The 27,303-nt window shown below is 51.2% G+C and overlaps 4 protein-coding genes across 4 annotated transcripts; 2 read left to right on the forward strand and 2 right to left on the reverse strand.

Annotated features, from left to right (window-relative positions):
- Positions 1-2,092: 2,092 nt before the first annotated feature.
- CSUI_002891 (not2 not3 not5 family protein) lies at positions 2,093-9,932 on the reverse strand. Its single transcript, XM_068063090.1, has 6 exons — positions 7,831-9,932; positions 7,002-7,061; positions 6,377-6,500; positions 5,067-5,442; positions 4,220-4,271; positions 2,093-2,622 (listed from the first exon to the last, which is right to left on the reverse strand). The coding sequence occupies exons 1-6, from the start codon at positions 8,412-8,414 to the stop codon at positions 2,229-2,231; spliced, it is 1,590 nt and encodes a 529-aa protein (XP_067924937.1). The 5' UTR covers positions 8,415-9,932; the 3' UTR covers positions 2,093-2,228.
- Positions 9,933-18,672: 8,740 nt separating this feature from the next.
- CSUI_002892 (uncharacterized protein) lies at positions 18,673-19,789 on the forward strand. Its single transcript, XM_068063091.1, has one exon. The coding sequence runs from the start codon at positions 18,727-18,729 to the stop codon at positions 19,201-19,203; it is 477 nt and encodes a 158-aa protein (XP_067924938.1). The 5' UTR covers positions 18,673-18,726; the 3' UTR covers positions 19,204-19,789.
- A 1,101-nt stretch (positions 19,790-20,890) lies between these two features.
- Positions 20,891-24,626, reverse strand: CSUI_002893 (uncharacterized protein; the record flags this gene model as incomplete). The annotated part of the gene is made up of 2 exons (XM_068063092.1): positions 20,891-21,002; positions 21,569-24,626. 2 exons carry the CDS (start codon positions 24,624-24,626, stop codon positions 20,905-20,907), a joined length of 3,156 nt encoding a protein of 1,051 aa, XP_067924939.1. The 3' UTR covers positions 20,891-20,904.
- A 752-nt stretch (positions 24,627-25,378) lies between these two features.
- CSUI_002894 (uncharacterized protein) lies at positions 25,379-27,206 on the forward strand. Its single transcript, XM_068063093.1, has one exon. The coding sequence runs from the start codon at positions 25,445-25,447 to the stop codon at positions 25,748-25,750; it is 306 nt and encodes a 101-aa protein (XP_067924940.1). The 5' UTR covers positions 25,379-25,444; the 3' UTR covers positions 25,751-27,206.
- The last annotated feature ends 97 nt before the right edge of the window (positions 27,207-27,303 follow it).

Consider the following 27,303-nt stretch of genomic DNA (forward strand, 5'->3'; position numbering starts at 1 on the left):
GGGTCTCATAATCCCAAGGTCGCGAGTTCGATCCTCGCAGTGCCCATCGTTTTTGACTTGGTTTGCAATAGGATAGCCGCTGCACCTGGTGAGTAACACCTGTTTCTGGAGTGGAATACTCCGCTTCCACTGCGAGGTCGTAGAATTTTCGAGGAAGTCGTATTCCACCGTCTACGGAGCTCCCTGCTGGTAGCTCGGTGAGGCGCTGGCCCGAGGTCGGGGAAAGGGCACAGCTGCAAGCAGGACGTACGCGGGGTACCTACCTGCCGTACGATCTGTATTCCTGCAACCTGGAAATCTCCGCTGCAGCTTGCGAACTGCCTTCTCCTTCCGTGCCTCTTCCCGGACACGCACAGTGCAACCAGCGAAGAGGGAAGCCAGCACTACGGTTGCCAAGCTACCAAAGCAACTGGTCAGACCGCGGGCTACAGGCCCTCTCTACTCTTGGGCTGACAAACAGGTTGCTAGGAGGAAGGCTTAGGAGTTTCTTTCCTGAGTAAGGTGCTCTTCCACGAGAATGCGGAAGCTGTTGGCTGTATCTGCTTCGCCCGACGAGGGAATAAGTAGCTTAGCGATTTCGTGCGGCACTTCAGTCTCCACAGCCGGCCAGGGTGCACCCTATTGAGTTTGTTACCGGTGACGGTCTCTTTTTTCGGAATGTTGTGCTAACCACGTTCTTACATACTGTGGTAGGGATCTCCGGGTCTGAATCTGCTGCACCTCCGCTACAAGTTCCCTGGACGGGAGTTCTCACTGGAGTAAAAACTTGGTTTTCAAGGACTTGACGAGCCCACTCACTTGGAATAACTTGACGGCGACAGTCTAAACATCTTCTTCTTTAATCCTCCACACTCGGGAGACCCTTTGACGGTGATGACGTTATCCTTCTGCACATCCCTCATGTGTCTGGTCGCATCACCAGAGCTCTGAGTGTACGGGCTTACGTAAGAGTGGGAGCATATGTTGCTCTGATAGTGGGTTCCCACCACAGAAAATCTTTCTGACTGTGGAGCCAGCAACCACATCCCGTTCACTGGCTGCCGTCGGCAGAGGTTAGATAACCTGCGCCGCCGAGAGAGCTGAGCTGCTCGATAAGAGCGAGCCCCAACCGCTTCCGAAAACCCGCCGAGGTGCTGATTCACGCACACGAACTCCTCGACAACACAACACAGGCTTGGCGAAGAGCCTGTGCTCTGTCCTTGTCTTGACTTCTCGGTGCTCTGGGGGAGTCTGGGAAGCAATCGACACCGGTCAGTCCTTACCACATCCGTCGCGGTGCTGGCTTACGTACAGTCTCCCTTGTCAATTCACCCCGGCTGCCCGAAGCCGAGGTTGATTCTTTTTGCTTCGTAACACTGATCTCACCTCCTGCCAGGTCAAAGTAACGGCGCGGACAGTTGTGTTGAACATCTAATGTCTCACGCGAGGTGCACCTGGTCATCGATCGCTGTTGCACGGTCCCCAGAGAGATGCGCAAAGAAAGAACCGCGGTGCAGAAGACATCGTATGGTTCGAAAAGCTATATATTTTGAGCACATCCAACCCCTTGTGATGATGTGCATCCTACGGCCCCAGGGACCCGCGCATATGAGCCTGACGTCCCCTTTAGCATGCACAGAATGGACACTGGCATACATCACCCAACTTGAAGCTGGTTCTTGCCATCGAGGCTTCTGGCACGCAAACCCCCATGACAAAAGAAACACCGAGGTACCGATGCCAAGACCTTCTGCGTAGTTAGATCCGAACTAGTGTGGCTTGCCTCACTTCCCTCGCGGCATCGGTCGCTTCTAGCTATCTTGCGTTCTCTATTGTTACGTCGAAAACTCTGAGGGCCTCTCCGAGCACCCTGGTGAAACGGTGAACTGCTCTTGTAGCTGTGGCAATCACGAAGTATGGCGGGGCTTGCAAAGACCCGTAAGTGCTTGTTTCTGTATGATGTTGAGAGAAGGGAAAGGCGCACCCGCGAGGCGTCGCTACGTACGTTTTCCCATGTAAGGACACCGCGTGTCCTTACTCTTGTTCTCAACACCTTAACCAAAGGCTGATATGTAACGAAACACTATCTGGTGCTCGGCACCACTCCAACAAAAAGTTCCTGTCGCCTGGTTCACATAATCTTCCATACACCAGGCAGCCGTGGAGAGACATGGACAGAAACAAGGGTGCACCCACACAAACTCCTACTCATAGATATGTGAAGGAGGGGGAAAAAGTACCAACATGCATTAGCGACCACCAGCTATCCCTGCGCCTCCGCCGCCACTACTCCCGTGTTGGTCCATCCATGCATGAACCCCGACGCCTGTACTTCCCGCACTGCCGGGGGGGTTGGGATTACTGTGTCCGGAGGACGACAGACCTATCTGATGATGATGATGAGGTTGCTGCGGGGCATGTTGCATCTTGGGACCATTCTGAGGGACGGCGTGCTGCTGCACTTGTTGCTGTGAAACCTGATGCTGTACAGACACCTGCTGTTGATGCTGCTGTTGGAGCTGCTGAAGCTGCTGCTGTTGCAGTTGTTGTTGTGCCCTGACCTGCTTTACTCCCTCTTCTACACTCTGACGAACTTCATCGGCCTTCAGAAAAAACTGCGTGTTTAGAACGCCTCTAAACTCCCTGAAAACAGCAGCACACCACCACCAGCCACAGAGCTCTTGTGTCAAAAAAGACCTTTTCAACCGTCCGACACTTCATCGCGCAACGAGGAAGAAACGAAAGAACAACACGAACAAAACCAGAAAGCATCATACTCGATTCTTCTTGCCGCTCTCCTCTCAGCATACACGCCGACACCTTTCACCCGAAAGAAATCCATCATGTTGTCGGAACGAGCTAGCGGCGAGAATGCGTGCTAAAACACCGGCATGCAGAATAGATCAAGTTCTTCCAGACGTGAGAGCTTCTATTGTAGGGAAAGAAGACAGCTCAAGTTTAGTACCCTCTGAGAAAAAGCACAAAGGACGACACGTGCTCCCCGCTTTTCCTATCGAAGGTAAGTGAAGTGCGAAATATATCGACGAACTGGGAGTCTGTCATTTGACACCACGGTCTATAGAGCCGCACGGCGAGGCTAACACACAACGATGAGCTGCTTCACCCCCAACACTACCGGAAAACACTGAGGACGCAGACTTCTTCACAAAAGAGAGACTCGAGCACCGTGATTTCCTTCATAAAAAGAGATAACCAGATGCAACTATGGTGTCCTCACAAAAGAAGAAACATCGTGAAGTCCTCAGCAGAACAGAATTCATCCACTACACAGGATGGAAAAAAAAACCGAGGACCTTCTCAATGGGTAGTAAACAAACTCTACCTAAGTTTCCCCGACATGTCCTCGAGAGAGACACACTGCATGACTGTTAAACACCTTCTAGTAGCCACCGTCTTGTGTTATGAGAAAAACTATCAGCACGTATATACATATATATATATATATATATGTAGATATTCTTTTCTTATCAGGCCTTCAGACCAATCTCCTTCTTTACTATGATGGTAAATAAATAACTAGGAGAAAAAGATAGAGTCCCTCTTTCAATCAGCGTTCAATCCCCGCCGGAGCTATCTCACTCTCGAGCCCTCATCCTGATGTCTCATGTATATATGTCTACAGCTGAGCTCTTTTTTCACGACTAAGTGTTCAAGACAACGTAACCGTACCCCCCTTTCCTCATCCTAGACCCCCCTCCTGCCCCCCGGAAGAACGTTCTTTCTTCTATGACAAACAGATAGCCAATGAGACACTACAACTGGCGGATGTGTTTCCTACGTGTCTCCCTACGAATGAAAGTCCGCCAAAGGGAGTGAGTCTCCTAGCTTACACCCGGAGATTCTTCATCCAAGTGCCCCGGGTCTCTGTCTGCCTCTGATAAGGTACGAAGTCTAGAAAAAGAGTTGAATCACTCTCTGCTGCTTCCATCGTCTTACGCCTACTTGCCCGTACAGGCATAAAGACATATACCAACCTGCAAGAGTTCGGCGGGTGATGTGAAGTGTCAAAAACTATTCACGGTGGCCAAGCTATTACCCGACGTGAGAAAAGAAGGAAGAAACCCTCAATCAGACTGATGTAACAAGGGCGGGTCGACTGCAACTACACAGTCCGCAGTCTGGAGTGTCGCGTATCTACAGTGTACATCAAGAGAGCGTCGTAGTAAGAGCGAGAGGTTCTTTCTTCGTCACTACCCAGGCCCCTCCACGTCACACTCACCGCCTTTCCCAGGCTGAGGGCTCAAAGAACGTCCACTTGGGAAGATTCGAATCTGTCCACAGCATACACATACACAGGGTGACCCTCCTAGAAATTTTCTACCAGTCCTCGCTCATCGGTGTGACTGACAGTAGAAGATACTGCGGCTTCCTCACGGCACTAAAAGGAAGAGAGATAAGAAGTGGTCCACTCTACTCCATCCGTATACTTACATGGACATATATATAGATATATACATGCATACGCACAACTAGAACTGGCTACGATGAACGCAACCGCCCCAGTCAAACTACCTGTTTGAATTTTTGTGTCTCTATACAACACCCCTCTTCCCGCTCCTGTCGAACCTACACTCTTCAAGACGCATTCCTGTCGTGCCTTCTGCGTCTCGATCTCTCGTATGCAACTCTTCGGAAATTCTCCTAGCTACTACGAACTATAGATATTTTTTGGGCAAAAGAGATAGCCACCCCTTAAGGTATACACGTGAAGAGTGAGCGGTTACGAGTACATGAGAAACAACAAGCTTGGGACAGAAGATGCACTCCCTGCACTTGACTGGAGTGAAACTGCCTCCCTCTTCACCTCTTAGGCAGACTTCTTTCTCTTTCCTTTGATCGTACCTGTCTCCCCCTAAAACGAGATAAGGCCCGGGTCCGTGTTTCACGCAAAAACAGACAGACACGTCCAAGAGACAGAGGACAGTTAGCAACAAAAGACCTTACCCAAAAGGAAGTGCATCTTCAACACCGCCTCCCTCATGAAGGGAGCTACTTACATCCACACATTCATATGTCTGAATATCGATGGATCTATCTCTAACCTATCTATCTGTTCGCATACTTACCGGCGGTATTCTCCCCGCCCGCCGCAGTATTCCTTGCCGGTTCAACTTCACCATTCACTTGAGCCGTCGTCGTTGTAGTATGTTCTCGCTTGTCACTTCCGCCTCCTCTGGAAGAAGATGCACTGGCTGTATTACTTCCTGTTGAAGATCTTTGGAGACTGGATCCACTACCCCAACCCCCGCCTCCCCCGGTCGATGTGTCTCCGGCACCTCCTGCAACTCCATCAGAGGCAGAAGTCTCAGGGTGTCCTGCTGTTCCGTCTTGTTGAGATGAGGCTGGTGATCGGCGGTTATATGGGCCTTCGCAGAAAAACCACTTCTTCCATGTCTTATGATATTGCCAGTGGCGATTGTAGAGCTCCGCTGCTGCACATCCCTGCAACAAACAAAGATGGACATACACTGCCCACTTTGAAGCATTCCCTTAAGATGAGTTCCTAGTACCACCACCCACCCACCACCACCCACTTGAGAGAACGGGATTCGCACCCTGCTACTACTGTCTAAAAGAACATACTGTGACGGACTAAGAGAGAGGGAGGACAACACTACAACAGACTAAGCGCGGTTGGAAGTGACGGGAAAGAAGAAACCGTGGCGCTTGTAATCTGAAGCTGGAAACACCGGAGCTGAAAAGAGAGTACGACAGAGACCTCACTACGAAGAAATCTTAACCACTGATCATGCTCGGGGCTTTCTAAAGTCGAGTTGCAGTGAAAGTCCTTCTCGAGTGTTGGTACACTGCTGCGGTGTAGAAACTAATTCGCTGTCGAATTCCAAGACTTCTATGTCCTGGTCTCAAGCTCTCCTTATTGAGATGAGCTCCCTTGTTCATCGTGCCTGTTCCATACAACCTACTTCTGCAAGAAAGAAAGTGTCTCCCTTCGTAAACGAGTCATCTAGAAAAAGCGTTTCACACTATTCAAGCTTTCACTATATGAGTCTCTCGCACCATAAAAATACTTCCATTCGTTTTCGTCATGACAGAAATGGAGATAAGTAAACCTTCCTAGTAAGGCGTGGGCCAAACCATCAGCGGGGAAGAAGACATACACGACTCGCGAAGGCTGTCGAAAACGACGTATGCCAAACACCCACGATACAGAGGAACTATATCTATGTATATCTACATACGCAGTGGTTGTATAGATGTGCATTTGTAAGGGGATTTATACGCAAACACAGAACCTATACTACTCCTACTACTACTCCTACGGCATAGGACGACTGTCCCTTCACGACGGATGGAAGGAGATGATGAGGTTCAAGACAGCTTCTCTTGTCTTTCCTTTTCTTTTTTAGTGAGATACCTGAAGAAGAAATCTCGGGCAGCAGTAGAACATGTAGAAAAGCGTATGCTCGTTGAACTTCTCCAGGTGAGACAGCTTGAAAGCAGGAGGTATCGGTGGCAGGTAACACGACGGTAGAAGAGATCTGTACAGACACAAGAAAGAAACTTCCTTGTTAGGACAACTTACATCAAGATATACATATGATATGCACACGGCACTCTTCAAAGTGCAACTTCCAGTGTAGTGGTGACCCCCTGGAAAGTCTCCCGAAGACGCGAAGAGATGTCGTGGCGTAATCTGGAGAAACCCCGACACGAAGAAAGCGAAGAATCAGTTCGCCAGCCCGATAGACATTCATCACTACCTACGTACATCCCGTCAGTCACCCCTGCTTGTCACACAGGTAGACGACCATTTCATACAGCCTGTACCTGATCAGATCTGAGACTTCCTTCCATACATAGACACATCAAAAGATCCACGTCTTTCGTTTTACGTGAAAAGAAGAATCCCATGCACCCCAGCTGCCTCAAATCATCTGATCGAGAGAAGGTCCACAACGCCAGTCATCACGGTACGACTGTTTCGCTAACGATGAAAAAAACAGTACAATACAGACGCAAAATTCACAAGAGTCCCTTACTCCACATCGCGAGCCGCCGGACAGTCAGACCAGGGAGATCCAAAGGATGAGAACAAGCACCTGCAAGAAAGACACACTCAAGAGAACGACAAACCGAGATGTTTCAGAATCCCCCTTACCACTCCAATACAAACAAGTACAGAACCACATCGCGACATACATTATGTGTACATGCAGACAGATAGACGACATCTGAGACTGACTGGCAACTGTCGGAATGCGAGGGCTACATAAAACGAAAGAGAACCCTTTCTCATGAAATAACTGAGGTTTCATATCTGCGCCTCCTACTACCTTGAGATGGCGCTGAACTGACGATCCCTGGGAGACAACGGCGTGCTTGGATACTTTCGGCACTCGTAACAGTCGCCTCAGAGCATTCCCGTCAACGAGGAAAGGCAGAGATAGCGACCGAGGGGAGAAACAGGCGATCTTGCTTGTTCCGGTGTGATGTCGCCCAAGGCGCATGCAGCGGCTGAGAACTGCATGCAGACTATTTCCCTTTGCAAGTTGTTCAGGAAAGAAAGAGGATCAGTGAGGGGAGGAATCAAGGGAGCATGGCTACAGTTGGTAGGCGTACAGATGTTAGGATATCAACCGTACAATAGAAACCTGTGAAGAAGGCTTCAACACTCGCGTGAAGATATCCATGTGAGCATGAAGAGGGACATCCCACATATGAGAACAAAACTGAGGACCGAGAGAGAAGAGATAGATAGGAACAGTGGCCAGGTTGCTACGAGAAGTCCTTGCAGCTGTCTTCGAAGAGGGAGAACTTCAAAGACGCTTCCCCCTTAGTGCCTTCTTCCGTGGACAGCTATAAACTTACTCTGTCGAATTAAGATTCAAACCGAGTGAAGTGAGGTCTGTTCCTAGGGCGAGCACATTGAGATCAGGATCGGTCATTCGAATGACCTTGAGAATCCCCAACAAGCCATAGTGGTTTCGATTGTAGACTTTCGCTCGTTGCGATGTCTCGTACAACATCTCTTCTAAGCACATTTTCCTTCTAAGACAGGACCATGCGTCCTTAGAAGACGGCAAGCCACCATTGCCTCCTCCCCCTACTCCTAGAGCTCCATCGCTACTTAGACATGCGCTACTCCCGCCGCTAGCTCCCCCACTTCCCGGAAGCGCCATTTCCTCCATACTATGACGTCCTCCTTTCTGAGGGCAGCTTCGTTCATCACTACTGCTTCTCGCGTTTGAGCCGGTCAACTTATGATGATGCGGCGGAGACGGCTGACTAGCTTGAAGAGATGCCGTACTATTCGTTCCATTTCGAAGACCGACGTCTGTCGGCTTCCCTCCTTGATGAGAAGTTGACGATGAAGACGGAGGAGCTGCCGCCGGAACTCCCCCTCCCCCACTCCCGGAGGAACCCGAAGAGGACGTTGTATTCTTTGTGTCCATGACTGTTTCCTTCTCGGAGGAAACCGGATCAGTTCCCCGACGGGGGGGCAGCGATCTTGAAGAAGAAGTTCTACCCTGCTCCACTTATTCAAACTCAGTCCCCGGTGCCGCTGTGTGCAGACACTACCAATCACCGTAACGCCATTTCTCTCTCTTCTTCCCGCTCAACTCTCGGCCAAAAAAGTGGGTTTGTTTTGTTTCTCCTTCGTCACAGTAGAGGAGAGAAGGGTCAGAAATCAGGGATAAGAGGAGTGCTACTCCCGATGTGGTAAAATTACGCGCTTGAAATACACACAGCTGATGAAGTCAAACTACAGAGCTGGGCGTACAAATAATCGAAGATCACGAGCAGCAAACCCGGCAGCTGTAGTTCGCTTTTTGCAGAAGCAAAACATATACATACAAGAGGGAGAAGACACAGTTTTCGGCCTCCGGATATGAACGGCAAGAGGGGAGGAAGGAGGGGAGCGGGGTGGTCGATACGCGGAGGAATGATGACTCCCCTTTACACACAAAGAAAGCAAAGGAAAATCAAAAGGTTCTAGAGAAAGGGCACATGTTAGAAGAAGACATCCAGTCCGGAAAAACAAAACCTCGTCCTCAACAGACAGAGACAAACACGTGGGACAAATTGACCTGGACAAAAAAAAAACAAAGATTCGCGCGCCTACACTATTCACGCCTTGCAAGAACGTGACCAGCAATCGTGGTTCTTCCCGTGATATTAACAAAATGTGCTCCGGAGTACACCAGAAGACAGGCGAGCAACGCAGCCCAACTGAGAAGAGGGGAAGGGTCTTCCGACCGTGGTAGCACTTGAGGCGACACACCGTGCGAGAAGACTGTCGGTCATACGGACACGAAGAACAGCAGCCACACACCCCAGGGAGGACTAACCCAGAAACGAGGAGAAAGCGAAGTGGCTCTGCTGCGACAGGAGAGAGATCGGGAGTTAAAACGTACCAATCTCTAAGGAACTCAGCGAAACTGCATAAAGAAACGTGAGTTTGTCGAGCTGAAGCAACTCTCGGTGCGAAATAGAATAAAGGGTTCTGACGTGAGGCACCTGACAGGCAGGGAAGAGCGGGGGTGAAAATAAAACGTTGAAAAGAAGATAGTTCAATGCCGTGCCACTACACCAGGCTGAAAACCGAGGCCATCACCGTTTCCAGCACTCGGGGCGCAGAGTCACACTTGCACTGCAGCTCACTACAAACGGCAGGCCGCGAGGGGGCGGAAAAAAAACAACCGGAAGAGCAACGACTCCAGCTTAAGGTTGCCTGTACTCCGATAATTGCCAAGGATGAAAGGGAGTTTCGAGAGGATCGCAGTCAGACGGCCGTCCAGGAACAGGACGGCACAACTGTGCTCGGAAAGTAAGATACGAGAGGAGACGAGAAGAAGGAAGGCTCGTGCTGCCGGTTGACATCACTGTACAGCGGTGAAGCATTACGCACGTACCATGAGCCAAGAAGAGTTCCTCCGAGTCCCATCAAAGCATCTTGCAGCAATCCTTGTTGCAAGCTGTGCATGCTAGGTAACGAAAATTACGTTTGTAGGGAGACACTAGTGTAATATCGTTCAGAGGGGGTCAGCGCATCAAGCGCCTCTGGCATGCATTCCCCCAGTACTCGCCGATCTTAAGCCGAAACGCTTTGCAGTCCGCTCCCAAGGCACAACAACCGGAACCTCCCCGGTCGCAAAACCCAGTTGGAGCAGCCAGGGAGATCGAACGTATGTGTACCAGCCGCTGGAAAACCTGGTTTTGAAAGCTGACGTTTTCCGGGGAAGCGTCTACGGCAGCGCCAGCGGGCACCGGCCACGTGCGACAACAGAAAGCACGGTTCTGCTACACACGATCAAGTTCGCTAAGATTGGAGAGTTCAAGTGGTCCGCGTAGCATTGCCCCGCGCGTGGTGTGTAACGTTTATTTGTGTACGAGCACGCGAGACGACGCCTACTCCGCGTCTCTCTCGATTTCTACTGCAAGCAAAGCTGTCACGACGCTCCTCTTCCCCGGGGCGGTGTCGTCGGTACAACCGGATATACCGTCTGGTAGCGGCTGGTGTATCCTTCCAGCGGATGTCTCTTGTTCTCCACGATTGGTTGGCCCTGTCTTCTTTGCACCTGACCAACCGGAGGACAGCGCCGTCGATTGCCCCCCTACCCCGGGAAAGCGTAGCAGGTAGAGAACGGCAGTAGAAAGCTTGCACAGTAAAGTGGGCTCGGAGAGGGTCAGCGCCGCTGTGATACAGTCTATACTTGTGTTTTTGCACGCAAGGCAGTTTATTCATGCGATGTTCTTTCTGAGCAGACTACCCGACTGATGGCACCATTCCGAGCGCCCTGTGTGCATAGAGCGGCCCTCCCTTGATCAGAATTAAACTGCGGATGCGTCCCTGGGTGACTGTTCTAGAAGCCACACCTCTGGCGAAGGAATACTCCGTTGGAAGCCGTGTAGCTGTGGTGGGGACAACGGACCGACATAGAAATTGCCTTGAATTGTTAGTCTGTAAGGAGGTGAGTACAGCAAGGAGAGGCGTCGGGCACATACAGGGATCTGATTCGGAATAGGATACGCAGCAAGGCACCGCGCCCTGGGACCACTGGTTCTTACTCGGCTCCAAGCACGACTTGTCCTGTTCCGTAACACACACTTCGAGTGAAAGGAAGACTGTGACAAGTGCTGTTTCGGCCCGACTTCGGTTCAAGAATATGACGACCGGAAAGAGTGGGTGGGCTTCAGCTTGTGGGTGGCGTCCTTGTCAGACGCCGTGGGTCGAGTACCACTCCTTGAGAGTCTTGGGCACCCTCTGGGGGGTGACGATGGCTTTGCGCGTGGCTTCTGCTAAACCTTCGAACTCTTTGTCGCTGCTAATTATCCCTTGGACGTCCTGGTTAGAGAGTAAACCAGCAAACACGCAACTAGTACCTACAGGTGGACCATCCCAACGAATGCTGGTATTCGTGCACAGGACTGCGGTTCGGAGCACCACTGCGATGATGTGGAAGAAGACAACTTTCTGTTTTCTTGATTCATCAGTCTTCTCCACTATGGCGATACCCCTCAGAGCTGCAGCCACACCGAACTGAAGAAGAGCTTCAGTCAGGTTCAGGTATCTCAGCAGAGAACGTTTGCGCGCTCGGACTGTGCATCGCAGGGTGGCCTGCCTGCAAAACTACGAGCTTCTCTCATGCGCCTGACTTCTACCAGGTAATGACGCTGACCGACTGGCTGAGCTTTTCAGGAGGGTGAAGGATACAGGAGGAGAGCGAACTAATCCGCTAGACTTGACGGGCCAAGGTCTGCGTGGAGGCGAAGCAGGATGCGGTGCTCTTTTGTCCCTCGTGCCTCTCTTCTACGTACCACAAGCAGATTCACTAGCTGCTGAGGGGACAAGTGGCCTCCCCCATCAGTCTCGTAGTGGCCACAAGAAATAAGGTCTGCCAGCACTGATGGCAACAACCTCGCGTCTGCCGCGGGGACAGGCAGTCCGCGGGACAGTGATGTCGCGGTCTCCCCTCGAATGTGCTCCAAGAGGTCAGTCAAAGCCGCCCTTCGTTCTTCGTTGAGAGGAGGCTGGTGGAAAAACAACCCAGAAAAGGAAGCGTATCTCACCGATGATCTCTGAAAGAACCGCTGCTCAGCGGCTCCAAGAAAGTAACCCTCTAAGGACAGTCGGCACACAACATAGACGTGGTGTTTTCCCCGGCCAGACAGCCTTATGGCACCGGATTTTTAAAGGCAGCCGGTGTCCGGTGAGATCAGGTGTTCCAGACACCCGGGCGGCAGTGTCCACTCTCAAACCAGGCTGACAGCCATGACTGGCCCCTGTGCACGCTCGGAGCTTGTAGTTGTTTCGCTTCGGCGAGATAAGCTCGCTACACCTGTATACCTTCAGCCGCACTAACGGCGAACCGTAAGAAGTGCTGCTAGAAGGGCCGATCTCAACGAGCTGAATGCACGCGCGCGGATACCCGCTGCCTCCTTGCCCATTACCCAGAAAAACTCGAAAATCTTTTCAAGCGGCGCAGTCCCGCTGTCAGTCGTCGAGATTACGCTCAGTGCCGCAGAGAGCACCTGAGGGTCCTAGAAAGCATAGCAGAAAATCCAGAAGATATTACTTTCAGTTTTCGTTCGGAGCTGCCCTGCAGGGGACGTCGGATACCAGTTTAAACTTCTCTTATGTAGCCGCTCACGCGGATTCAGGAACTAGTTCTCTACATGCCTCTACCGACCACCTTTAAAGAATCCGGCCTCAATCTCAGTGCTTGGCCTGGGTCCACTCGGCTGTGGGCTGTTCGGGCGAACTGAGTACAGTGTGCAGAGTGGGACGACCCGTGCCAAAGCGGGAGAGGATGTCCGTCGATCAAGAGAAACTTACTACCGTCGCGTCCGTCACTCCAGCGATTTCCCGCAGGAAGTGCTTTACGGCTTCAGTTGGCACAGTATCGGCCGCGTTCCGGTGTAGCCTGCAGACAGTCGGGCAAGCAGTGAACATGCGGGACTCAGCGGGGTCACAAGGTGTCACATACGACTTGAGTAAGGTCACAAGGACTTGACTGCACACAGCGGCAAAGTCCAGCGGACTAAATGCAGCCGTCAAATACGGGATGCAGCCAAGTGTTCTCACGAAATTCCCTCTCTGAGGTCTCGAAGCCGAGCAGGCTGAGGGAGCGCTGTCGAGTTCATCCAGACTTTCCTCAAATACCTCTCACATCAAATGCTTTCTGAATATGGCGAAGGCAGTGCCTCCGAGCTTCCGGACCATAGTGTGCTGGATGGACTTCTTCACGTGGGCCAGCGTCACGGGTCTGCCCTGAACACCATCGGGCAGTACAAACTCAGCGGGTACGTACTGAAGTTAGTGACTGGGTGCATCGCTGGCAGTGACTCCTGAAGACAAACACTCCTGCTCGCTCACATTTAAGGAACGTAACGCAAGCGTGGAGCGGGGCTGAAGCTTATACCGGGCCGTCAAAACGGCGGGTGTACAATTGTTACTGCTTTTGAAAACTGTCAGTCTCTCCGGAGGCCTGTTGCTGAAGCCGGTGCAGGAATGAATGAAGCCGAGTTCAGCCAGGCTTTATTTCTGTTGACCCACTAGGGCAGACGCTCACTACTGCACCTCACCGCATTGTAGGGGGTCACATCCGCCACGACATCCGAACTGCAGAGTTGCCGCCTGGTAGTCTCTTCAGACCGCTGCTTCTCGTCCATTTCTTTGTGAAGCCCCTAAAAACAACAGACGGAGCGTGCGTCGCGTCTGTAACGCTTGCGGTTCTTTGCAGCTCCACTCTGGATACCTTCGGATACTTGCTGATTAGCGAAGTTTCTTACGTTACACTGATGGGCTAGGGTTCGCCTGCCTGTAAAATATGGCTCATTTTCTACGGGGCCGACGTATTTAGGCACGCCCCAAGATGCAGCGAAGACTCCTTCCGACCCTTGCCCAGCCTGGCCAGTTCGGAGGCGTTCGACATGGTGTTTTCTCTTACCCCGTAGAAGAACTCCGGCGGACATGTGAATCCAGTACACTTGGCGAAACGCAAGGAGCCTCGCGCAGGGGACATCGGAGGAGGGCTGGGCAGAAGCAACGAAAGAACACGAAGACCTGTTACTTGGCGGCGCACGCAGTCGCATCCTCGTCAACTGCGGTAAACGCTACCGGGCGGTAGAGCCAGTGGAAGCTCTTTCGATTCTTATGAACTGAACTACATCTTAGATTCCTTTCGGTGCTTTTTGCGCAGTCAGGTTAGCCGGTTTCGCTGACTATTCCTAACTTCTGTCCGCGGAACCGGGCTCAGTCTGCTGCGAGTGGTTCAGGGCATCTCCGGAGATGCTTACCTCGCTGTTGCAGCCATAGTGCTCCACTGGGTAACCGCTTCTGTTTGCGGATAGCCACCTTGCGTCTGTAGGGCAAGGGGAAGGAAATCACGATAGGTCTCGGTACCTCAACAAGAGGTCAGCTTAGCATGTCCCGGTGCTGTGGAGTCTGATGGCCGTATCAGGTGACTCGCGTAGTTCGGGACGCAAACATCGACGACGTGACGTCGACCTCCTCACCGCGTGTGAATTCGAAGTTACCATCCCCAGCGCCACCTGAGGACCCTTAGGTCCGTGATCTTTTGAAGAGAGAGGGCAGCGATTCTGAACACGTACTTCGCAAGCCGGCGGGACGTGGGCCATTTCTGGTGCCTTCCCGCCCTGGGCGATGCCTTTCAAAGTGCCAGAAAAGGCAAACTGTTCTCGGCGGTGGTGTTTCGACAGCTCGCTCCAGTTTCGGGAAGACAACGCCTGCAACGCTCACCCCGTACACACCTGGGCGTCATAATTCTCGTGAGGAGTTGGTTCGAGAAGACCCCAGCAACGCCGACACAGAAGGGAGGACCCCCGTACCGATGATTCGCCCGTGCGAGCGGCGGCTGCAATCTGCACGCTCAGAACGGGATTCGCTTACCGGCTGCCTGAAGGAGTCGGCGGCTTCGGAGGTCCCTGGATACTCTCGAACCACTAAAGCTTCCTCATTCCGCTTCTGGAAGCCAGAAACAAGTAACGGGGGAGAACTCATTGACTGAGTGAGTGGAGACCCGGGAATGCAAGGCTGTCTACGCTCAGGAAGGCGCCGCGTTCCAGGCCGTGATCAGAACCATTCTGGCCTGGAGAAGATGAGAAGAGGCAGGGCTACGCATGGTAAAGGCGAGGTTGTCTCCTCACAAGCCACACCAGCCTCCGTGTCCTGTTGGACTCTTCAGTTAGGCGAGAACGAGCATTCTGTCGGTGCGCGAACAGCGGCCAGTAGGCAGCGACAGCAGTACCGTAGCGGAAACTGCTGGTCGAGAGATGGACGCACAAATCACTGCAGTCCCGCACCTCGTGCTGAGTAGCCACGAGAGCACTGTAAGGAGCCCCATGTGCACCATACGATTGCGACTGCCACGCGGCCGCCTCCCACCCCACGAATCCACTCGCCGTTGCCGCACCAGCTGTTCTGCACGCTCTTTGAGTGCCTGAAAATGAGACTTTCTGTCGTCTGCCTCTGCTCTTGGTTTGAGGCCTGGATCCATCATGTCCAGGGTGTTCTTCACCGTGCTGTCGATTCTGTCCTGTAGGTGAGACCGGCCTGGCTGTCGTGAATCTCCGCTTCGAAGGCTGATCTTTGAGAATTCCATGTTTGTTGTTGTGTACAGGTCCGCCGGGTCGTACTGCCGGCCGCCATGAATGCGACGGAATGTATCGTCGGCGTTACTGCAGTGAGAATCAGTCGACAACGGATGACCAGCACTTCTGAACGAAGTGATCTGGTGTGGATTGACCATTGTTAGACTCTTCTTGAGAATTGTGCGATGAACCTGTAAAGAGGCTGCACACGGTCTTCCAGTTTGGCCCTGCCAGAGGACCCGAACACTGCAGGAAGAGGAGCTTTCGGCTTGGCGCCGACCGCCAACGACATTCGGCGCTGTAGTTGTTCTACACCAGTCCGAACTAGCTTCCAACGGCTCTCCAGAGCCCTAAGGCATCTCAGGTGCCAGAAGCCTTGGTGCTTGTCTCTGTATTGTTACGGTACAGTTGCGTCCCATCGAGAAACTGGACCTATATCCTGGTGGGTTGGTCTGAGGCTATTCTACGACAGAAAGAGCGCCTGCTGCGAATCACGATGCCTTAGAGGGGGCGCAGACGCATATCTATGAAAGGCGGTGCACAGCACGCGCGGACAGTGCTTCTGTTGGGAGAAATAAGCCACTCTTTGGAAAAGTCCATGAAGCGAGCTTGTGTCCCGAACTCCCCGGTGCGCGCCGCGCTGCTGGCTCGACTGCTCTAAAGAAGCGTTGCAGTGCTGCACGGTTCCGGAGAGAACGGTGGCCAAGATATTCACAGCGCAGTCACGCACAGTAACGTTCCGCACCGTCGTGCAGACGGATTCGTAGTCCGCTGCCGTGACGTCACAGTGGGGTCGTGAATTCCTCAGTTTCTGGAACACTGGGTCAAGCTTCTGGTTAGGTTCTATTCGCATTAATAGCTACGCTGTATGCTGAGGCTCGTCTGTGAACTAGTCTCTCGCACGCCCAGTGAGGTTCGTGCTTCTCCGGACTGCCATATACCGCCCGAGCCAGCCGCTCAAATACCCCGATTTAAAGGATACTCCGACCATCCGGCTTAGTAGTGGCTCGTGAGGGTTCTGATCGTGCTGGGCTTCCGAAATCACACTGCACACTCTGCTACACACGGGCGCCGCCGTGTTCGAGGCATCTTGTTGCAGCACACGGCCTAGAAAAACTGGTGCTTGCGAAGGCAGCATACTGCTTGCAGCCTGACCCCAACTTGTTCCTTACTGGACGTCGACGCTGCCCTCGCTGAGTTCCCGGAGGGAAGACTCTTCTTGCCAGTTCCCTATAAGTGTCCCGTGCCCTTCTTTGAGGGCTTTGTTGTAAGTTTGGGTCGGCATTGTAGCACATGCGGGCTGAAGACAAAAGTGCTCAGGCAAAGACGACCAGATTGCTCAAAATCAGGGACGAGTCCACGAGTTCACATGAGAGGGAGATATCCACCCGGAAAGCATTGACACCCATGCCTCGCTCTTCAGAAGCAAACACACTTTAGTACTCTTTCCATGTGGGATAAAGTGCGGGGCAGCCCCTTTTAGTCTGCTTTAGAGGCTGTGCATGCGCAGCTGACGCCAGTGCCGAGTGTGAACTCTGAACTGCTATTCTAGTCACTACGCGCCTCCGGGGTGCTGAGTACATACGAATTCAGAACACGCTCACATTACCCGACCAGTGCCAAGAGTTCCGTGCACGCCATAATCTGACCCGGTCAAACTGGCTGTCACCAGTCGTGGACTTCCCATGTGTCTTTCGGGGACGGCAGGATACATCGAAGCACTCAGCCCCAGCCCGGCGACTGAAGAGTGAGTGTGACCGTGTAGTCTCCAGGTATTCAATCAGGCCAGTATGGCTCCCCCGGAGCACTTAACAGTGAGACCGCGTTCGCCACAGCTCAGGTACCTCGCCGCCATTCTCGGTGCCCCGATTCTCGGGTAATACTTGCTTGCCATCGGTATGTCAGCAGGGCGAGACGATTGGCTGATGCCTCGTGCTTCTGTTTTGCTGTAGCATTTAACACGGATAGACTGGGCGTGCTGTCTGATCGGCGCTCTGACCTCGTTTGAGTGCTTTCGCTCCACTACTAAAGTTCCCTGATGGCTCGCTCCCCTTGGTCTCGCGAAGCTCAGGTTCCAGGGGCTGTTACCTCTTTGAATAAAGGCAGGGTTTTTCTCAGCCCGGACTCAGTGTCACGCCGGGGGTAGCAGGTCACCAGCTTCCTCATAGAGTTTCCCGGTGCGAGGGTTCTTCCTAACCGTGTATATCCTTTGCGAGATGTCAGCATATCTCCTTCCCTTTCTGACTCTCGCGCGACCGCTCCGGTGGCGTGGCGGTGAGGTCCACTAGCAGTGGGTTGCCGGCTTCTCCGTAGTCGGACGGGCTGACCGGCCATCTGCGAGGCAGCCTTATAAGGAGCACAGAAGCTTGGCTTGGAATACCGTTCACGTGCAACTGCAGGCACTTTAACCTCGCTGTCACCTTCCTCGTTCAGAACTCACACACACACCGGAGGTCGTGTCCACGAGACGGCATTTAGAGTCCCTCCATGGCATGGTGGCATGCTCCGACGATACTAGGGGCGAGTCGTCGCCTCAGGTGACTGTCTCTCGCAGAATAACACTGCTCGTCAGTGGCTTCTTAAGACACCGCCAGTAAGGCGTAAGAGAGACTTTTTTTCTTTCCCACGATCTTTACAGGCACGGTGCCGTGCTGCTCTGCAATAAGGCACCCCGGGGGGGGGGGAGAGCACACGCAGGAAGTGGTCAAGTCTTTCTTCCCTTACCCGTTTGACGAATGCACCACAATTTTTCCACTACAGCCGAAGGTACACGTAGTAAATTGGAAGCCTTCTACTTCATTCGGTTTTCACATTGAACGTCGGCTGTTTGTGGCTGGGAGCTCCAGCAAGCCCTCGAGGACAGCAACCGGCTACGGGAGTTTTAGGGTTGCTCCAGGCTGTTCGCCATGGCCCAGGGCGTGCTGTTTCCCGGGAGCCCTCTGCCCGGGAAAAACAGCCAGGGAAGCAGAAGGCCACCGCCGCGGCGCCCTTCTCGACGCTTGGCATGCAACAACACTGTTTCGGACCGTTCGGGGGCAGGTGAAGTTTCTGTTTTCTCCGCATGCGCGCATGTCGTAACAGCTAAGACTAGGCTCTAGGTGACATCTTACTTTTCCTAGCCGTCCCTTGTATGTGTTCTTCGACCGGCGAATGTTCTCACATCTTCTCCTGGCACGGGGCTTCAAATTCTCCAAGACAGGCTTCACACCTACTAACCTGCGTAGTCCGGACACAGCGGGAGCGGTCGGTGGCCAGCTCGTCTATCTGACGCGGCAGAACCTAGCTGGTTACGGCTTCTTGTCAAATCCTATGTCGACTTCCGCGTCTCGTGCCTGTTTTTGCTCGCTCTCTGGGCGTCGATTCGCTGCAGAGGTTCGACAGCAGCACGGAGGACATCATGCGGCCCCGACCGTAACGCCTCGGTACACCGACGACATTCCTGAGCAATACTACAAGTATGGAGCTTTCAAAACTTTCACGAACAGAGACACCATTTCTTTCGGTCTTCTTCAAAACGCTTTTCTTATCGGCAGTATGTTGCTGATTGGCTTTCTCAACAACCTGTGGTCTTGCCGCCACTGGCACTACAAGCATCGCCTGGTCGGTTCTTATTTGGAGTCGGACTGATGAGTTCACTGATCCCTAGCTTCTCAGACCGGTAGACTTCCCTGCGACCTATCTCCTTCGACAATCGGATCCCGTCGCCGCTTACAACCAATCCAGCCGCGGGGTTGCCCGCTGTTTTTGCTCTCTAAGGGCACCTGCCGCAACTCCGCTGCTCACGGGAGGCACGGCCCAAAGAACAAGACTGGAAAGCTTCCAGCAACCAAGAACCGATGAAAGCTGCGGATGAGCGTGCACGGGCAAGTGGCATTCCTTTCATCAAACATACCGCGGGTGACCATTTTATCGTTCTATGAGAGGATTCTTCGGCAATTTCTCAATAGCTTCTCTGAGTGGTGGCGAGACTCTCAATCTCGCAGATCAGTTTCATGTGTTCGATTTCCCTCATCGTACTTCTTTTCGAAGGTGCCGCTTTGGTCAATTGGTCTACATAGTAGGAGGATCTCGCCCTGCTCGTGTCGGGACAGTCGTTGTGACTCGTGACCTCAGACGATAGGAGTGCTGTCATTCGTGGAAGTACCTCCACCTTTTTACTGAGAACAAAGACGCTTCCTTGATAGTAGACACCTGACTTTATTGTGTAGCTCAGACAATCTCGAATGCTTCTATCAATCATGCTAAACAGAGGGTGCGCGCTAGGTTCAAGTGGCTACGTTTTCTTAGTGGCTTGACAAGGATAGGCTACTTGAGCAGGGTTATGAAGCACGAGATGGAAGCCTAGGTAACACTCGTGAGCTTTCTTACATGCTGAAATGCACTGGTCGGCTTCTGGCCTACCTCGGCTTCAACTTTGCTTCTGAAGGGCCTTGTCTTGATGTGCTGCTTGTGCGGTGGCTGAGATGTCACACCACCGTCACGCCTATCAGCGATAATCTCGCTCTTACGTATCTGTTCGTACGGGTGACACTTACAGCTCACACTACACAGATAACTTGGCTAACATGCGTTCTCGTGGAGTATCCTGAGCCGGGCACGCGGTCTCCCGGGCTGTAAAACGACAGCCTATGTACCGTATCACGACATCGTATCCTATAAAAGCAGCAACCGTATGACCGCTGGAAAGGCGGATGGGTAAGTGCAGCGACACAGCACTGGCGCCCGTAAAGCAGAGCGATAGATAGGTCTCTTGAGACGCGAATCAGAGCCGCACTTTGAACAAGTTCAGCAGCCACTCTGCACCGGTGACGAGCGTTACTGATGCTCTTGAGGTTTCTCCTTCCGGCCTTTTGAGTAGGATCGTACTCATCAGTAGTGTTCGTCTCACAGAGTTTTAGTTCAGACCTTATCGGGGAGAAAAAAGGTCGCAGAGGAACTGCAGGCTCATACGGAGCAGGAGGAGAGTAGAACAGAACCTCCCTGTCCTTAGCTCGGGAGACCACTGGTTTGCCAAGTGGCCTTCAGAAGAGCTGTTGCACAGGGACTGGAGAGAGTGTAGGCGTACTCATACTTATCCTATGTCAAAGAAGATCACAAGAATCATCCGTGAATATCAGGAGTCACAAATGACGCTGTATTCTGTCCTTTTGCCCCTGCCCTTCTTCACTCTTTTTCATATCTCTTGGTCTCTCCTCTCTTAAGTACGCACGACAAGTGCTAAGGCCCCCTTACTCAACACAACACTCCAATGTCTTGAGACATTAGACCCTGAAAAGCGATAGAATGATCACTAGGGGCTGAAGTCTCGTTCCTCGTTGTTTTGAGGAGCTACTGTTCCTTTTTGTCATCCTCGAAAGCGTGGAGGAATTCCTCCTCGTCAAGGGTCAGCATGGACTCCCGATGGCGAGTTAAGATTGGACTAGCGACTGAAAACACGGAACATCAAAAAAGCGCACAAGAAAGCAGCACTTGGTGGGACTCACACCCTGTCCAAAGCTCTATCTGTTCTCAGCGGGAGCTAAATCCAAGGAGAAGTGCGTTAGGCTGTTGGGATTTCATGTAATCGACTAGACGTTTGATGGCTCGTCTCCATCAGATTCCTTCTTGGGAGAAGAAGTGGTAGACAAAACACGCAGACACTCAGGTGTCTATACAAGAGAAGGGCAACTATTGTTGTACGATTATGGCGTACGGAATACTACAAGATATAAGGGGGGGTTTTGCCTTCGGTATACCAAATACTCTATTCTTTGCAGTCTCTCCTGAACACTCTATCTATTGGTCTGTCTTGAGAAGCTAGCTCCCATCTCTCTCTCTGGAAAGAAAGCACTACCTCTCTGTTCCCCGCTACTTCTGTTACTCCCTTTTGTTGTGTGTAGATGCTTCGATGTCTTTTCTTCTCTCACTCTTCAACAACTATATTGCGGATCAGCATGTTTCTACCCTCCCATGGGCTGAACTTGGGGTGTACGTACACCTCAGCCGTACTTACCTGCCCACCATCTGCCTCGGGGCAATGAGTACCACAAGACTTTCCTTGCAAATCTCACAGGCCTCCATGAGCTTAAGACAACCACGGGAGCCACAGAAAGAAGAGCTCGTTTCCTCCATTTGTTTGCGGTTCCGCTAAAGAAAAGTTTCTGTATTCCTTTCAAGAAAACATGAGACCCACGGCTTGGCTGTGCGCTAGACGAAGAACAAGGAGATATCGGAATCTTGTTCTCTTCTTCAGTTTCCTTTCCTTGTCCAATAAGAAACTGAACCGCTGTACACGCCACGCCAAGCTTCAATATCCATGCCCAATCAACATCTACTTCAACTTTCAGATTCTGTTTTAGCCGTGCTCCGAGGGTTGGAGCTAGCTGTGGAAACTCGAAGAAGACATCGGGGCAAGGGAGAGAAGTAGACACGTTGATAGACTCTGAAGATTCTACAGGAAGTCGTCTATCGTCTTCTTGTACCAAAGAAGGTTGTGTAGATGACTGTGATGCTGACGGGGGCTCAACGTACGTCTCTTTCGGTTGATATCGACTAGTCAAGCTAGAAACTCGTCTATGGATTTCTTCACTCGATTGAAGGGGCAGAGCATGTTTATTACCCCATATAGCATATTCAAGTGTCTCTTGAAAAAGCTGCTCTCTCTCTCCGTCTCTTTCTTTTGTCTCTTTTCCTATTGCATGTAAATCTTTCTTGTAAGTCCCCATAGTAGCCGAACTGCTTTCTCCTTGTTGTGTTCTCTCGTCAAGAGACCTCACGGTCTCCTGAAGACGCCGTAGAATGACAGCATCCTGCTCAAAAGCGGCTGCATGTGCTGCGAGTGCTTCGAGAGAAGAGGAAGAAGAAGTACGAGAGGACGTTGCGGATGAAGGCGATCCCTGCGAAGAAGAAGACGATGGCAATACATCAGCATTTCGATCTTCAGAAAGAGAAGGAGAAGAAAACGGAGGAGTAGGAAGATCAAGAAGGAATACAAGGACTTTCGGTTTCGTATCCTCTCCCCTTAGATGCTGGGGCAACAGAGTCATAAGTCGAAGATCAGGATCAGTCACTGGAGCTCCCCCATACAAGAGCCTTAGAAGTTCTATAGGTGGAGGTACAACAGAAGAAGATGAAGAAGTAGATGAATTGCTCTCTTGAGAGAAAGAAGAAGTCGGTGAGATATCTCGATTGCCTTCTGGAGAGGACGTTGAAGGAGAAGAGGCAGGAAGCTGATCCAGATACTTCTGTTGCTGTTTCAAAATTTCTATCTGAAGGGCCTGCTGCAAGTCGGCAAGCGTAGCGGAGAGAGGAAGGAGTAGACGGTAAGAGACGTCGATATAAGGAGATCCTATGGCTGTCTTAACAAGGATAGTGAGGTATGATTTGTCAGGAGAAGGAAACGAAGTCGACTGTGAAGATGAAGTAGACGTTGATAAGGGAGAGAGTTCCGATGAAAAAGTAGAGACCGAAGAAGATAGTGAAGTGGCTTGTGAGAGCGGCCTTGTTGAAGCCTGAGAATAGCAACTATGCCCCGATCTAGAAGAACGAGAAGACGAATTCGAAGAGAGAGAAGGAGATGCGGTACAGGGGGGATGCAAAGCTGAAGAGGAAGATGAAGAAGATTTGAGAGAAGAAGAAGATTGCTTAGGGCCCGAGGAGGGAGAGGAACGTGTGTCTGAGAGAGGGAACGGAGGAACTGAAGCTAACATATGAGAAGATACAGATGGGGAGAACATAAGGGGAGATAGGTGAAAGAACAATCGGCGGCTTTCAGATAGACGAGACGAAGATAAGGGACTAGATGACAAGAAAGAAGAGCCTGTACTCCTAGTATCTCTAGCAGACGACCTGATAGAAGGACCACGAGGAGACGCAAAAGAAGAGAGCAACGAGGGAGAACAAGACAGAGAAGAATGAGAAAATGGTGAAGAAAAAGTGGATAATATGCCTTGCGGTTGGCTTTCCTTTCGTGGTCGAAAGAATCGTCTTTTAGCAGTATGAAAGATCTCTAGTAAGAAAGGGGCAGGTTCAGTCGTGACGGGAGACAACGAGGAAGACAGAGAAGAGGAAAGAGAAGCAGCTGAAGAGACGCCATGACGGCAAGGAAAAGTATAGGACAGGTGCGCAAGTAAAGGACTCTTATGACGTGCTAACAGACCAGGCCTTGTCCCCTTCTCTGACCGACAAGATGGAAGTGAAGAAAGACAGAGAAGAGAAGAATTACTCCGCGCTGGAGAAGGAGCTGAGACTCCTTCAGCAAAAAGGAGAAAAGAAAGACTAAGGTCCAAGGGTTGAGAAGTTCTTTCGGAGAAACGATACAGGGAAATGCTGTGAGCCTCCGAACTCACAGCCTTCCCTTGGAATGATGATAATGCATAGCCTTCAGGGGAACATGAAGTGTACTTACACCTCAGAGGAGCATGGAGAGCAACTGTAGTTTGCCAGTCCTCCCGATCGAAAGGGCTTGAAAAGAGGATATACCGGGGTCGAGACAGCTCATCACTGAGCGAGCGGTTTCTCGAAATCCACGCAGAAATCCCTCCTACGATGAAAAGAAGACAGAGGACAGAAACACGTGACGCTACAGCGCAGTTAGGCGGGAGAGGAGGACACCGTTGAGCCGGAGCAGCACAGACAGGAGAAAGACATGAGCCTTGATGTAGGGGGGTAGACCGAGAGGAAGAGACAGAACAAGATCGGCGAGAAGAGGCGCCAGAGGATGTAGAAGATACAAAAGGAGTAGGTGAAGGGAAATCACAAGACAAGGACAAAGGAATACGAGCTGAAAGCTCTCGTTCAGATGAGGAAGAGGCGCAGAAGGGAAAAACAGAAGAAGAAGAAACACTAGGCGTCACCATCACAGAGAGACCGGCAAAACAACATGACGTTCTACAAGAAAAGGATAGAGCTGAGCGGCAGCTGCAGACACCGCAGAGTGAAGAACAAGAAGCTCGAGCTTCCGGCCAGCGTGAAGAGGCGAAGGTCGGAGACCGGACAGATCTGAGGAGTTCATACGCGGAAGAGCCGGCCAGAGCTCCGGTGTGATGGTGACGCCTACGGGCAGTCTCCATCTTTGCAGGCAAGAAGACTGAGACAGTCAAGACTGCGATATCTCTTTTCTTTTCAAGTATCTGCACACCGCGGAAAGCTTCGCGGGATTCCCTAGCTACGAAAAAGGGTATAGAACTTGAAATTCATTGTCCTTGAATCTGAGACTGTCCGTTTTTAGCCGTCCCCTGTCCCTCCATTAAATCCCGGTCCCGATATCTAACTAGGAACGCGTTGTCTCAGTTCGTCTGTCCAGCTGGCGTTCCTTTCACCTCCTGGCCTGTGAAATTCACCCAGAGTTATCCTACATTTTCGGACAGGAACTGAGAGAAACTCACGAAGTTTCAAGACATCTTAGCAGGGTAGCCCGTACACACACACGACAGGGCTCAACTAGATAGATGCGCCCATGAGGCCGCTCACCCGAAGCGAAAGGGGAGAAGGCAGCCTGGGATACACACTTGAGCCGAAAACGGACTGTAGAGATGAACAGAAAGACAGGTAGCAACAGAAGTTATCGATGAGAAGGCTGGACGTCAATGAGACAAGCAGTCCGGTGGACTGACTGGTGTGCTGTATAGTTCATCGAGACAACCGAGACTTTTCCAGTACGCATGTGCATGCGTTGATGAGAATCCTTAGGCTCAAAGCAGATAGATGCCTTGTGTTGGTCACGGGCTTGCTGTTTAGGCAAGATTAACGAGTACACACGCGGCGAAGTTCCTGAGACTCTGCTTCCTGCAGAGCCTCGACCCTTTCAGCATAGACTCAATCAGGTGTACGTACACCCCATGAATGTGGCCTGCGCTGAAACCATCCGATCATCGAGAACAGCTTCTCAATGTCTACTCAACGAAGGAAGAGATTGTCCTGTCCCTCTGTGACTTCATATCCTCTTTTTCTTCCATTCTTTGTTTCCCTTGATCTATTCGCTTCTGTGCGTCTGCACAATGCTCTTATTTCAAGACGGTTGAAAGAATGCCGGTGGCTCATTTCACCACCGCTGTTTGACTCATCTCCTATATCTCCCATTCCTTCTAGCTCACACTTCCGGTATGATATCGCCCGTCCACCTGCCATTTGTCGATCCCTTTTCTTCTCTTTTCGCTGTGTGTGTGCTGTGGACGTACCGGCTGTCCTGCGGTAGCTTTCTTTTCGGATGAATAACCCACTAACTAGGGCATCAGGATTGTCTACAGTTGAAGAGTTGCCGTCATGATTTCTCTTTCTCCTCTCCCTTCATGTCGTTCTCCATCGTTAACTTTCTATGGTGCGCCGATGAATGAACTCATTGCATTGAGGCCACGGGTGTCTATATTTCCCGGACTTCAGCAGAGTACGTCATGGATCTCTCTCTAGTACCTTACACCTCTCGCTCTCTTGTTGAACAGAAAGACACCTTTTTGACAAACTCACGCAAGACTCTTCTTTTTCTCCTTCTTCTCTCTCGTCCTTCACTTCTCATCCACTGTACTACCTTTTTTCTCTGTTTCACGAACTCCACGGTCTTCTCTTTTTCTCCTTGGAGATCTACTGTGAAGTACTAGAATGCATCTTCGCGTGTAATGTTCTTTCTATTCCTCTCTTCTTCTTCTTCTTCTTTCCTCTTTTTCTACCTCAATCTTCATGTTTGTCCTTCTTCTCGTTGTTCGATAGAGAAAACCTAACCAGAGCTTTTCTATCCACTCTGTCCCATCCTCTCTCTCAGTCCTCTTCTCGTCTCTCGTCTGTCTTCTCCACCTTGTCCTTCTTATACAACTGAATCTGTCATCGAATACCTACAGCTCTTCTTTTTCTCCTCTGACTCCTTCTCGTCTAGGACAGGGTATGAGCCCGGGTAGCATACCCACGACATCTCACGCGAGTTATCTAGTTTTCACACAAGTCGGAAAGAAGGTAATTTCTTTCAAGAGGACTTCACCTAAGAGTATCTTCCTCCTTACTTCATTTTCATGTCTTCTATGATCTATCTAAGACAGGGCTAGATTTCTTACCGGGGCCCTCCATAGTACTGAATTCAGCGACGACTAGATCATTGTCCGTTCACCTGCGATCCTAGGTCCGTTCCTAGTAGTTGTCTTAGGTTCTCTCTCTTCGTCATCTAGCATTGATAGACAACTTATGCCTCAGATTCTCACAGAGAAACTGTCTCTCTCTCGTCTCCTTCGTGCACCCCTTTCTTCCTACGACACCCCCCTTCTCTTCACATCACTCTGAAGACCGATTTCGGGGGAGAACAGAGGACCTTCTAAAGAGATTGAGAAGGAACGAAGCAGAAAGGCAGGAAATCTCCACTGCTGGTTAAGACAAGCAGAAGAAGAGAAAGAAGAATGAATAAAGCACCTGGCGAATGAATGAATGGATAAGTTGCTTACTTAGGCGGAAGAGACATAGAAAGGGGTGAAACGAAGAAGAAAACTCTCCCTCTCTTGTTGTTCTTCAAGCTTATTTTGGTTCCTACACAAGTCTTCATGACTCATGGCGACACTTGAACGTCTCGGCATCCAAGGCATAAGGAGCTTCTCTCCTGATCATTTGGAGGTCATCTCATTTGAAAAACCTCTCACTGTTATTGTAGGCCATAATGGAGCTGGAAAAACGGTCCGTCTCTCTTCTTTAGCTATCTTTAATCTATCTATCTTCAATCTATCTATCTTCAATCTATCTATCTTCAATCTATCTATCTTCAATCTATCTATC

This window comes from Cystoisospora suis (assembly GCF_002600585.1).
Source record: "Cystoisospora suis strain Wien I chromosome Unknown contig_1229, whole genome shotgun sequence".
NCBI classification, from domain to species: domain Eukaryota; phylum Apicomplexa; class Conoidasida; order Eucoccidiorida; family Sarcocystidae; genus Cystoisospora; species Cystoisospora suis.

What these genes read in the sequence shown, in the direction of transcription:
- CSUI_002891 (XM_068063090.1), bottom strand. Translation starts at nt 8,414, where the DNA reads ATGGACACAAAGAATACAACGTCCTCTTCGGGTTCCTCCGGGAGTGGG. An exon ending in GCCCGAGATTTCTTCTTCAG is followed by an intron (nt 5,443 to 6,376) that starts GTATCTCACTAA and finishes TGTTTGTTGCAG; the next exon opens with GGATGTGCAGCAGCGGAGCT. An exon ending in GGGCGGGGAGAATACCGCCG is followed by an intron (nt 4,272 to 5,066) that starts GTAAGTATGCGA and finishes TGCTGTGGACAG; the next exon opens with ATTCGAATCTTCCCAAGTGG.
- CSUI_002892 (XM_068063091.1), top strand. Translation starts at nt 18,727, where the DNA reads ATGTTCTCACATCTTCTCCTGGCACGGGGCTTCAAATTCTCCAAGACA.
- CSUI_002894 (XM_068063093.1), top strand. Translation starts at nt 25,445, where the DNA reads ATGTCTACTCAACGAAGGAAGAGATTGTCCTGTCCCTCTGTGACTTCA.